This window comes from Euphorbia lathyris, chromosome 6 (assembly GCF_963576675.1).
Source record: "Euphorbia lathyris chromosome 6, ddEupLath1.1, whole genome shotgun sequence".
NCBI lineage: Eukaryota > Viridiplantae > Streptophyta > Magnoliopsida > Malpighiales > Euphorbiaceae > Euphorbia > Euphorbia lathyris.
This window is the reverse complement of record NC_088915.1, coordinates 34,562,054-34,575,253: the sequence shown is the minus strand read 5'-3', so window position 1 is coordinate 34,575,253 and position 13,200 is coordinate 34,562,054. Positions and strand designations below refer to the sequence as shown.

The 13,200-nt window shown below is 39.1% G+C and overlaps 1 protein-coding gene and 1 pseudogene across 2 annotated transcripts; one reads left to right on the top strand and one right to left on the bottom strand.

Annotated features, from left to right (window-relative positions):
• Positions 1 to 216: 216 nt before the first annotated feature.
• On the top strand, positions 217 to 4,589 carry LOC136232905 (subtilisin-like protease SBT4.3). Of its 2 annotated transcripts, XM_066022383.1 has the most exons (11): positions 217 to 508; positions 585 to 676; positions 760 to 851; positions 2,004 to 2,250; positions 2,336 to 2,478; positions 2,560 to 2,843; positions 2,927 to 3,024; positions 3,112 to 3,333; positions 3,419 to 3,530; positions 3,614 to 3,824; positions 3,912 to 4,589. In XM_066022383.1, exons 1-11 carry the CDS (start codon positions 413 to 415, stop codon positions 4,454 to 4,456), a joined length of 2,142 nt encoding a protein of 713 aa, XP_065878455.1. In that variant the 5' UTR covers positions 217 to 412; the 3' UTR covers positions 4,457 to 4,589. The 2 variants fall into 2 exon arrangements, with proteins under 2 accessions (XP_065878455.1, XP_065878454.1); XM_066022382.1 differs by having other exon boundaries at positions 2,336 to 2,843.
• A 731-nt stretch (positions 4,590 to 5,320) lies between these two features.
• Positions 5,321 to 9,665, bottom strand: LOC136233649 (subtilisin-like protease SBT4.6; annotated as a pseudogene).
• Between the last annotated feature and the right edge of the window lie 3,535 nt (positions 9,666 to 13,200).

Sequence of the window (13,200 nt, the reverse complement as noted above, 5' to 3'; positions counted from 1 at the left end):
CAAACGTCCCCTTCGTTAATTGTTATTCTGTCATTTATAGCCTTTATTCTATTAGCTTTTGCATTATTCCCTAAAGACAGTTGTCACTAGTCTGTCACAGTTACTGTACTGTTTTGTCCTGTATGTAACTGTAATTGCCATCTGGTGACTGTACTGCTATATATGAGTCATTTTTGCATCCTCAATTAATGAAGAATACTATTTCCTTTTCCTATCCTTTCTTCTTTCTGTCTTTCTAATTCTTCTTCTTCTAGCCTATGTTCTATTCCAATACAATCTGTCAAACCTAATACTTGACACACAAAGCATTAGCCATAAAGGGATAAAAATCCCTTTTTGTCAAAAAATTGTTTGAGTAAGTTTGACTATAAAACTACACCTTCTCTCAAGACTAGACAGTGATAATTCAAAAATGGCTAAGATTTTCAAGTCATTGCATCATTGTTTTAGCATTGGTTTGATATTCATTGTAAGCTTATTAAGGGTTACTGCAGATGGAGATAGGAAGGTAAGTAACTATTGGCTTGTCAATTTTCTTAAATTTAGATTTGATTAATACATAAATTATCAAACTTGTTTCGTAGCTGCACATTGTTTACATGGGGTCGCTTCCTCCAGAGGAATACTCACTATCATCTCACCACCTGAGTTTGCTTCAAGGAATTACTGGAACCAGGTACTACATATCATTATTATGCCTTCAAATCTCATCTTTCTTTAATTATATATTGAATTTCTTCCTACTTTCTCTGTCTCCAGCAATGCCGAAAATTTGTTGCTCAGAAGTTACAACAGGAGCTTCAATGGATTTGCTGCTATGCTCTTTGATTCTGAGGCAAAACAGCTAGCCAGTAAGTCATATATATACATATATATGTCACTACAAGAAAAACATGAATTCTGACGGAAATATCCGCTGGTGATGGGCAGAATTCCGTCGGAAATTGATATCTCCACGGATTACTAGCAGATTCAGATCCGCTGGAAAAAGGCCCGCTGCTCCCGCATACCGACCATGGTTTTGGATCCGTCAGAAAATTAATCGGACCCAACTTGGGTCCCAGAATTCCGCTGGTGAATTCTAGACACAGAAGGATTATTCCGTCCCATGTTTGGCCAGTGATTATTTCCGACAAATATTTCCAACCCCTTTTTGATATAAGTTTTGTTTCATACAGCTTTGCACATATCACCTTTCTATTTCATACAGCTTTGCACATATCACCTTAAGGGCCTTGGATTTGTTTAAAGCTTTTTACTGCATGTTCTTATTAAACAGATAAAAGCCCCAAACTCATTCCGAAAATTAGCAAATCTAACAACATGAAGTAGTCCCATTCAAAATTAAAAGCCCCAAACTCATTTTGAAAATTAGCAAATCTAAAAAGCTTACTTACCTAAAATACAGAAGTATATAGCTCACAGCTCTTCCGTCCGAGTAATACAATTTGTCCGAGTAATTGTCAGATGACTTTGAGTAATCCGTCCTAGTAATAGAAAGGATATGAATGGAGCGAGTGCGAGAGAGAGAAAGGTGAGGGAGTGGTGACTGATCGAGAGAGAAAGAGAAGAGGGGGGGAGGGATCTCGAGGGAAAGAGAGAAGAGTTAGGTTACAGTCGAGAGAGAAAAGGGAGAGGGAAATTAGAAGTAGAAAATCTCAAAATAAAAAATGGGGAGAGAATAGAAATAATTCCCACTTAAGTGAAATCAGTATTCCCGCCTAATAAAAAAAGTTATATATTTATTATTATTATTTTAATTTCCAGCAAAATTCTGTAGGTATGTTAAAATTCCGCTGGTAAGATTACAATTCACCAGCGAAAACTTAATTCTGCTGCTATTTCGCTGTTGATTATCAGCCGACACCAATCCACTGCTATTCCAATGGTGATTACTAGCGGAATTTATTCTTCTGTTGGTGATTTCCGCTGGTAAAACACTTGTAGTGTGTTTAATACCCGTATGGGAATCTCATTCTATTGAATTGAATGAAATATTACAGGCTCCAAGAAAGTAGTATCGGTTATCCCAAGCGGAAATTATCAACTTCATACTACAAGATCCTGGAGCTTTGTGGGTTTTGAGGAGACTGCACACAGAAATCCGGGTGCTGAAAGTGATCTTGTAATTGGTGTTCTAGATACTGGAATCTGGCCTGAATCAGAAAGTTTCAATGATGAAGGTTTTGGTCCTCCACCAAAGAAGTGGAAAGGAAGCTGTTTAGGCGGCAATAATTTCAGCTGCAACAAGTTCTGATTAACATGCTTCTGTCCCTTTAACCATAATTTTAAACATGTATAATATGCTTTGCATACTAATTTGTTTGCATTGCAGCAAGCTAATCGGAGCTCGAAACTATATAAAAATTGGACCGACTGCTAATACAGCAAGAGACTATGCTGGCCATGGTACACATACTGCATCAACAGCAGTTGGGAGGAATGTAAAGGATGCAAGCTTTTTCGGGTTGGCAAATGGTACTGCAAGAGGAGGAGTACCTTCTGCTAGGATTGCTGCCTATCGTGTTTGTCTATCTAATCTACATTGTGGATCAGCAGATATCTTGGGAGCATTCGATGATGCTATCGCTGATGGAGTCGATATTATAACCATTTCAGTAGGAGCTCCTTATCCACATTATAATTATACTGATGATGTGATTGCAATTGGAGCTTTCCATGCAATGGAGAAAGGAATATTCACTTCTCAATCTGCCGGGAACAGTGGTCCTGATTTTGGCTCTATATCAAGTTTAGCACCATGGATCCTCTCTGTGGGAGCCAGCAGCACAGATCGCCGAATCCTTGACAAAGTTATTCTCGGGAACAAAAAGGAACTAATAGTATGCATTTTATGTCATTAATCATATTCTTCAATTAGCAGTCTCCTCAAGCTTCATTCTAATGAACAATTTCATGGTCACAGGGGAATTCTGTTAATTCTTTTGATCTAAAAGGTCAAAGTTTTCCTGTGATAAATGGAAGCAATGCAAAAGCAGCTAACTGCTCAGATTCGGATGCAAGGTAAATTCTACTTGCCTAAATCAGTCTATAAGTAAATGTATAAACAGAAGAAAGTTACAGTTAACTTTTAATATTGTTGCATTTCAGTTTTTGCCGCTACAGTTGTCTAAACGAGAGTATAGTGAAGGGGAAGATTGTGGTTTGTGAAAATGCAGAAGGATACACAGAGGCATATCGAACCAGTGCTGTTGGTTGTGTCCTACAAAGTAATGGCATGACGGAGGATGTTTCCTATACTGTACCATTACCTTCCATAACTTTAAGTTATGAAAAATTTGTAGCTCTCAGGACGTACATGAATTCCATAAAGTATGTTCATACATAAGTAATCTAGGTACGTAACATCTCGACTGCTTCTTATTTCCTTTAGTGATTTGTTTGCCATAAATTGCAGAGACCCTGTAGCACAAATACTAAAGAGTGAAGCTGTTAAAGATTCCACCGCGCCATTAGTTGCTTCCTTCTCTTCACGAGGACCAAATATGATTGTTCCGGATCTTCTGAAGGTAGATATAATCATACAATCAATAACTATTTCATCAGTACTATATAATCAAATTTTCTAATGCATTGATAAGATAAAATGCAGCCAGATGTTGTTGCACCAGGGATTGATATATTAGCAGCCTTTTCTCCTAATGCGCCACCCTCAATCGGTGAGGACAGGCGGAGAGTTAAATACAACATAAAATCAGGAACTTCAATGGCTTGTCCACATGCAGCTGCTGTAGCAGCTTATGTTAAAACATTTAATCCAAATTGGTCTCCTGCTGCAATTCAATCTGCACTTATAACTACTGGTAGACTGATATATGATCATTTTCCTCCTTCAATCTTAAGTTCATAATATACATCACAATTCACATACATTTCAATGCTTTCTGTAGCTTTTCCAATGAATACTACCGGAAATTCAGACACAGAATTGGCTTACGGATCTGGACTCATAAACCCCTCAAGAGCTGTAAATCCTGGACTTGTGTATGATGCAGGAAAAGAAGATTACCTTACATTTCTCTGCAGCATAGGATATAATGAAAGTAGTATCAGACTCGTTTCCGGAAATAACAGTACTACTTGTCCTCGAGGATCTGATAAGGCTTCGCCAAGGAACTTGAATTACCCTTCTATGTCTGCCAGAGTTGCAGTCAACAAGTCTTTCACACTCAGTTTTATCAGAACAGTCACCAATGTCGGACTCCCGAAATCCATCTACAGAGCTAATGTTTGGTCAAATTCAAAACTTATTAATATCAAAGTGGTTCCTGAAGAGTTTTCTTTTGAGTCCATTAATGAGAAGAAGTCTTTCAATGTGACTGTTAGTAGTGGAGGTTTGCCTGATGCACAAATCGTGTCTTCAGCACTGGTGTGGTATGATGGTAGTCATATTGTGAGGAGTCCAATTGTTGTTTACACATTTGGAGTTGAGTAGTATTTTGTGTTTTATACTCTACATCATTGTTTAAATAATTTTACCATGATTTAATTTGATGTAATTGTGTCAAATTCGAACCAACTGCTGCGTTTTTTTCTAATCAATATAGTGAATGGCTTTGTAACACCAATGTCAAAACTCAACATTTTGACAAGTTTATGGGGCCAAAAGTTTCATTTTCCCCTTCTGAAAACAACAAGAACTTGAGACTTCTGCTTTATTGAACATTTAGATTGATGCTATGTTCCTGTTGGACATTTTTTCTTTATGAGGAACAGTTATTACTATTGTGAAGTTTTAATTTTGAATCTTAGAGAATGGATATTCAGGGGCGGAGCCAGCCCAGGGCTCGGGGGCCCGGAGCCCCCCGGACACCAGCTCCGCCCTTGAGTACTGGTCGATTTGTCCCTATAGCCCTCCTAAAATTAGTATATATTGACTCTATGTAATATTATTTCAATATTTAAAGGTAGATGACATGGTTAAAGATACATGTTTTTATTTATTTTAAAAAATGATAACATTTTTACAATTTTAACGCGTTGGAGGTTAAAAAAAATTTGTGTTGGACTTTGAAAATTTATCATCAACAGCATGGCTAAAATTAGCCCCCTCAAGTCTAAATTGATGGTTCCGCCACTGTGGATATTCCTATATTTTGAAGAGATATTTATATTCTTGTTAATCTTTTAATTATCTGTGATTTTCGAAACTAACGTTGATCAAGAGTTCCACATGATAACAAATCAAGATATATAATGAAAACATAAATAATTGCTTTATTTGAAATTTCATACAAAAGTATCAAAATCAATAATGGAGACATTATTTGAACAAAAGAAGCCAACAAAATGCAAGTAATCACTCAGTTTGATATGAGTAAATTACAATTGGACTTCTTACGAAATGACTTCCATCAGACCACACCATTGATGCGGACATGATTTGCTTATTGGTCAAACCTGCACCTTTAATGGTCACATTGAAAGCTTTCTTCTCATTTATGGAGTTAAAGGAGAGGACATCGGGCACTGTTTCGATCTTAAGGTTTGAAGTCGTCAAAACCTCTGCTTTGTAGGTTGATCTAGGAATGCCAACATTGGTGACTCTTCTCACAAAACTGATAGTGAAAGACTCATTAACAGGAACTTTAGCAGTCAAAGAAGGGTAATTCAAATTCCATAGTGATTCCTTAGTACTTTGAGGACAAATAGTACTATTATCTCCCGAAACGAGTCTGACTTTACTTTCATTATAGCCTGTGCTGCAGAGAAATGTTATGTAGTCTGCCTTTTGTGCATCATACACAAGTCCTGGATTTATAGCTCTCAAAGGGTTTATATGTCCAGATCCATAAGCGAATTCAGCACCAGAATTTGCAGTAGAATTCATAGGAAGAGCTACAAAACAAGCATGGAAATGTAATGTTTTGAATACAAGCAGAAGGAGATGGCTACATCAAAAGTTACCAGTAGTCATAATTGCAGATTGAATTGCAGAAGGAGACCATTCTGGATGAAATGTTTTAACATAAGCAGCTACACCAGCTGCATGTGGACAAGCCATTGAAGTTCCGAATAATATGTTGTATTCAACCGACCTCTTGTCTAAAGGGTTTGTTGTTGGTGGAATGTTAGGAGGATATGCTGCCAATATATCGACTCCCGGTGCAACAACATCTGGCTGTATTGTGTTTAATTCAATATCTTAGAAAAGGGTAAAGTGCCAAAAATACCTTAATCTATAACCATGACTTGTGATTGCATCTACCTTCAGAATATCTCCAACAACTAGATTAGGCCCTCTTGAGGAGAAGTCAGCTACTATAGGTGCGATAGAATCTTTAATTGTTTCACTTTTTAATATTTTTGCTATAGGTTGCCTGCAATTAATGTATAGGAAGAATATATCATATCAAGAAGATGAAGCAATTGATAATTGGCTAATAATGTAAGATCATACTCTGCAGATTGCATGTAAGATGTCAAAGCATCAAATTCTTTGGACTTTAAGATTGCTGCAGGCAACGGAACAGGATATGGAACTGTTTCATACATTCCAGTTTCTCTTAAAATAGTTCCAATAGCACCAGCTCTCTTAGCCTCATCGATTCCTGTAGTATCGTCGCAAATCACAATCTTCGCCTTCACAAGACTGTTGTTTAGGCAAGTGGGGAAGCAAGAGCTGAAATGTGAAATACATAGCTAAGGAATCTGAGAATTTAGTAGTGTTCAAAGTTTTTTCAGTAGAACATACCTAGCTAAGTCATCTTCGCATTTAGTCGTTTTCGCCTGACTTCCACTTATAACAGGAAAATCCTCCCGATTTAGATCAAAAGAATTAATTGAACTACCCTGTTTCAATTAAACACTTCATTAGAATGCAGCTTAAAGAGACTTGTATGTGAACTGAATCATGCCAAATCATATGGCTAAGGATAAGGTACATACTATTAGTGTCATTCCATTTCCAAGAATAACTTTGTCGATGAATTTGCGATCTATGCTGCTTGCTGCAACAGTGAGTAGCCATGGGGCTGTACTTGTCACAGATCCTAACCCTGGACCTTCATTGCCAGCAGCCTGAGATGTGAGAATTCCTTTATCCATTGCATGAAAAGCTCCAATTGCAATTACATCAGAAGGATAATCAACTAGATGAGAAAATCCTAATGAAATAGTTATAATGTCGACTCCATCAGCAATAGCATCATCGAATCCTGCCAAAATATTCTCTGAAGAACACCCGTTAATAGGTTCACAAACTTTATAAACAGCTATCCTGGAAGCCGGTACTCCTCCCCTTGCAACACCCTTTGCCAATCCTAAAAAACTTGCATCTTTCACTTTGTTCCCGCCTGCTGTTGATGCAGTATGCGTTCCATGACCAACATCATCTCTTGCTGCATCCATCCCGGTATAATATCTAGCTCCAATTATCTTGCTGCAATATAAACATTATATCCTTGTGAAACTCATTGAAAATTCATAACATGGTTTGGTTAAGTCATAAAACATATTAGTACTTGTTGCAAGTGAAATTTTGACCGCCTTTACAAGTTCCTTTCCACTTTTTTGGAGGAGGACCGAAAGCTTCATCAGTAAAACTTTGAGATTCAGGCCAGATTCCACTATCTAAAACACCAATTACAATATCACTCTCAGTAGGATTTTGATGTGTAGTTTCATTGAAGCCCATAAAGCTCCAGGATCTTGTAGTATGAAGCTGGTAAGTTGTGCTTGGGAAGACAGAAACTACTTCATTTGATCCTAGAAAGTTTAATTCGACGCATTAGAATGAAGATTTTCTTCTTGATTAGAAAATGCTGGTGTTGTTTGAGAACTTACTTGCTAGCTGTTTTGCCTCGTAATCGGAGAGCATAGCAGCAAATCCATTGAAACTCTTCCCGTAACTTCGGACCAACAAGTTTTCTGCAGAGCTGCTCTTGATAACTCCTTGAAGCAAATTAAGGTGGTGAGATGAAGGTGAATACTCCTGATCACTAAGTGAGCCCATGTACACAATGTGCAGCTACACAACAAAAACTAGTAAATTTATATATACATATAAACCAATGCTAAAGAAAATTGAAAGACATATTCAAAGAATAATTTTGTTACATTCCTATCTTCATCCGCGGAGACATGGAATAAGATTGCAGTGAGTATCAGAAGAACGCTAAAACAATGAAGCCTTAGTTCTAAAGAAGTAGACATTTTTCAGTTATTAAGGTGGAGAAGCAGCAACTTACACTTTTATACGGAAGATTACTCAAATAATTGTCACAAGAGAAGGCTTAATACATCATTTGTCCCTGAACTTGTCCAAAAAGCTTGATTGGCCTCTTGAACTTTCAAAGTGTTCCGATAGCCCCCTGAACTTGTAAAAAATGTTCAGTTAGCCCGCTGAACTTGCGTAAAACGTAATCAATTGATCACTCGGTCGTAAAAAAAATAAGTTAAATGCGGAAGATGTATTCCACGAGTCTTATAAAAAGTAAAATGACCAAAATCGGAATATACGATTCTAATATTAGAGAAGACAAGTTGTATAGTTGAGCAAGCAATAACTTCCTTTTTAATCAATTTTTTAATTATGCAATAACATTCTAAGATACGTGGAATACATCTTCCGCATTTAACTTACTTTTTTACGACCGAGTGATCAATTGATTACGTTTTATGCAAGTTCAGGGGGCTAACTGAATATTTTTTTGCAAGTTCAGAGGGCTATCGGAACACTTTGAAAGTTTAGGGACCAATCAAGCTTTTTGGACAATTCAGAGGGCAAATGATGTATTAAGCCCACAAGAGAATTGTACCCTTTTAGCATCTAATCTGTATTTTCCTTGTAAAGGTGCTACGAAATGATAATTTTTAAGGTTATACTTGGTAATACAGCATTAGCTCCAACTCAGCTCATTGCATTTGTTTTGACCTTCTAAATGTGCTGACCAATAATAAGTTCTAAAACTCTCGACCACTCCAAAGTCAAAAAGAAAACATTGAATGTTTTCTGGACCTGCTTAGATTTGTTCATAATTTAGTGGTTTGCTCTAACAATTTTCCTTGAATGAAATTATTGTTACTAATCAAATAAAGTATATGCAATTAATTAGTACCAAAACTTTACATGGCAAGATGCTGTCGACTAAGAAATCAACTTGCATTTGGACATATAACTTTTCATAAGAAATCTGACACAAGTGATTCAAGTTGTATTATATACCCTAAGACATATATTTACAAATTCTATATTGAAATGTTTTCCAAATTCCAACTTAAAAGGCTTCAAAATTCTATATTGAAATCTTAAGCATCTGTTGAAACCTTGCTTTTGCATTCACCCTTTTTCTTCCTTTTGAGTTTGTACTTGTCATTTTGCATCCCAGTATATTTACCACTTTATCAATTGCTTAACTGGTACGCTTGTCATAGTATGTGTTCCATGCAACTATTAGAGAATATATTAAACACATAACTTTGTATCTTATAGTTAGTTCCTCATATCTAGGCCTGTATCTTAGACTAGTCATTGAACACAACTCAAACTGTACTCTTGTATAAATAGACAATTTGTCATCAATAACAATTACGGAAGAATCCAATTTGTTACATGGTATCAGAGCTGAACTGATTTTTTTTCTCCAACCCTAATTCTATCATCTTCAACCTTACCCGACCACCACCTCTGCCGCGGCTGCCATTACCGCCGCCGCCCGCCAACCCTAAGTTTCCCGATCACCTTAAACACTGTCTTCCTCCCTCCCTTCACCGATAAATTCAAAACCGATCCTTCCCCTACATCCTATACACCGATCGACTCCAACAATAGCCACCATGACAAACACATCAAACAATTCCTCCATCGGTCCAAACAACACAAACACTGTCAATTATCACACCAACAATACCGAAACCACAGTAACAACCCACCCCTCCCTTACCGTATCCAACATCTCTACATTCATCAAAATAACCCTTGACATCGAAAAAGGTCATTATCCCGCCTGGTCCGCCCTATTCAAACTACACGCCAAAGCTTTCCAAGTCCTTGATCACATCATACCTCCTCCTACTCCCACCGCCCTCCACCAATCCAATCCTGATCTCTGGTCCCGTATTGATGCTGCGGTCCTGCAATGGATCTATAGCACCACTTCAATTGACCTCTTACACACAATCATTGAATCTGACTCCACTGCAGCTCTAGCCTGGAACCATCTCCAAGATATTCTCTCTGACAACAAGCATTCTCGGGCCCTATTTCTCCAACAGGAGTTCTCCAAAATCAAACTCGACAACTTCTCTGACATCTCCTCATACTGCCAAAACCTCAAGTCCATATCTGATCAACTGTCAAGTGTAGACTGTTCTGTGACAAATGATCAAATGATCCTCCAACTTATTTCTGGACTGTCTGATGCTTATGATACTGTGGGTACCCAAATCAGACACGGCGATCCTCTTCCCTCATTTCAAAAAGCCCGCTCCATGCTCATCCTAGAGAAAACGGCTCGTGCCCGGAAGACCGCCCCACCACAGGACACCGTCGCTCTTACTACTGCCACCGCCGACGCTAGCCTGACACAGTTCCCACCTAGCCGTTCGGCTATTAATCGCCCTAACCAGTTCAACCGCAGCGGCAGGCACGGCGGTCGCCATCATTACCGCGGCAGAAATAATTACCGCGGCAATCAGCACCATCCCGGATCCTCCAATTGCGGCGGGTACCCTCAGCCGTGGGGTTACTACATGCCATGGGGGCCGCAACAGCTATGGGCAGCACCTCCTTGTCCGTTCCCATCCAATAATTGGGCGAATCAGGGCCGCCAACAGCAGCAACTCGGCATTTTGGGTCCCCGTCCAAACACACAGCAGGCTCACTTAAACATGATCAGTCCATCTTATGCTCCAACCGACATTGCAGAGACAATGCACACTATGTCTATTGCACCACCATCGGATCAATGGCATATGGACACTAGAGCCACCTCACATATGACAGCTCACCAAGGTACACTCACTTCTTATTTTAATTCAAGCCTCAATGAACGTATTATTGTTGGTAATGGTCACTGTATGCCTGTTTGTGGATCTGGCACTGCTTTGTTGAACACTGAAACCCAACCCTTGAGACTAAATAATGTGTTTCATGCTCCTAATCTTATCAAAAATCTAATCTATGTTCGTCAATTTACTAAAGATAATCGAGTCTCTGTTGAATTTGATCCTTTAGGTTTTTCTGTGAAGGATTTACAGACGGGTACCAATATCATGAGATGTAACAGTAGCGGAGACCTTTATCCAGTCGCATCTAGCTTCCTTCCGTCACCGTCGTCTGCTTCCATTTTTACTGCTTTGTCGTCCGATGTCTGGCATAGTCGCTTAGGACATCCAAGGCTTCCTGTTTTGAATGCCATTTTCAATAAAAATTTGCTTTCATGTAATAAAGTTCCGAATGTTTCAGTTTGTTCGTCTTGCATCAATGGAAAACAAGTCAAATTACCTTTTCAATCCTCCTATAATTCTGCATGTATGCCATTTGATTTAATTCATAGTGATATTTGGACATCCCCAATTTTAAGCTCGAGTGGTCACCATTACTATGTCTTATTTCTTGATAACTACACAAATTTCCTTTAGACATTTCCGTAGCTCATAAGTCACAAGTTTTTAACGTGTTTCTTGCTTTCCGTTCACTAATTCGCGCATAATTTGAACGCGACATTAAAGTTTTTCAATGTGATAATGGGGGCGAATTCAATAACAATTCGTATCGTCAATTTTCTTCCACTCACGGAATGCAATTTCGATTCTCATGTCCCTACACTTCTTCCCAAAAGGGTAAATCTGAGCGAACAATACGTACAGTAAATAACATAATTCGCACTGTTATGAATCATGCATCAGTCCCGTTTAAATTTTGGCATCATGCTCTTGAACTGGCAACTTACCTATTAAACATATATCCCCACAAAATTCTAGGCTACCACTCTCCCACAAAAATCCTATATCAGACAGAACCAACCTATACTCATTTACGCATTTTTGGATGTCTCTATTTTCCTTTAATTCCTTCCATGTCATGTCATAAGCTAGAGGCTCGTTCGCGGCCTTGCGTGTTCCTCGGTTATCCATCCAATCATCGCGGTTACAAATGTCTAGACCTCTCAAATAACAAAATTATAATCTCCAGACACGTTGTGTTTGACGAATCCAAATTTCCCTGTTCGTCAAACATCCCGTCGTCCAATTCACGTTCCGGGACCCTTGCGGAAGTCGACGGTGGCCTGCTTCCCACTGGTCGCCTAGACAGCTCCTACATTCCCCCTCATTCGCCTCTCCCGTTCCTCGAGTCTACGTCTCCTTCGCCCTCTGTGTCTTCCGCCTCCACAGTGTCACCTGCATCAGTCCCATCGTGTCTGTCTCCCGTGTCTGCATCGTCATATGCGTCCTCCGCAGCAGCATCGTCACGTCTATCGCCAGTGTCAGCATCGTCGTCTCCCACGCCGGTCTCTTCGTCCAGTCCCCAATCGAGTCCTCCCTCGAGTCACTCCTTGTCTCATCGCTCTCCATCCCCATCATCCTGTCCACCAATCATTAGCACTGATAATTCCCCTAGCTAATTCACTACAGAAACATCAGATCAGCCCTCACATCCCACATTACATAATATGGTCACACGAGCTCAACACGGCATCCGAAAACCGCGTCGTATGCTAAATTTATCAGCCTCTACTGCACCCATCATTTCTCCCATACCAAAGTCACCAATCCTTGCATTAAGTGATCCAAACTGGACACAGGCCATGACTGATGAGTTTGAGGCTTTAATTCAAAATAAGACGTGTGTACCTTAAAATGCTAATGTTATTCGTAGTTGGTGGATTTTTAGGCACAAAACAAATGTTGATGGCTCCTTTGAGCGTTACAAAGCCAGATTGGTTGGCAATGGTTCCGGTCAATTAGCTGGAGTGGATTGTGGTGAAACCTTCAGTCATGTGGTTAAACAGGCAACAATTAGAGCCGTTCTTAGTATAGCCTTGTCCAGGAATTGGAATATTCGGCAATTAGATGTCAAAAATGCCTCCTTGCACGGCGATCTGAATGAGACTGTATACATGCACCAACCATTGGGCTTTCGAGATGCTCAATTTCCCGATCATGTTTGTCTGCTCCGCAAATCACTTTACGGTCTTAAGCAGGCTCCTCGAGCCTGGTATCAGTGATTTTCCAATT

Bases quoted from the DNA above. Each gene is read 5' to 3' on its own strand.
- LOC136232905 (XM_066022382.1), top strand. From the start codon at position 413: ATGGCTAAGATTTTCAAGTCATTGCATCATTGTTTTAGCATTGGTTTG. The intron at 677-759 runs GTACTACATATC...CTCTGTCTCCAG, and splicing joins CAAGGAATTACTGGAACCAG to CAATGCCGAAAATTTGTTGC. The intron at 3,334-3,418 runs GTATGTTCATAC...CATAAATTGCAG, and splicing joins ACGTACATGAATTCCATAAA to AGACCCTGTAGCACAAATAC.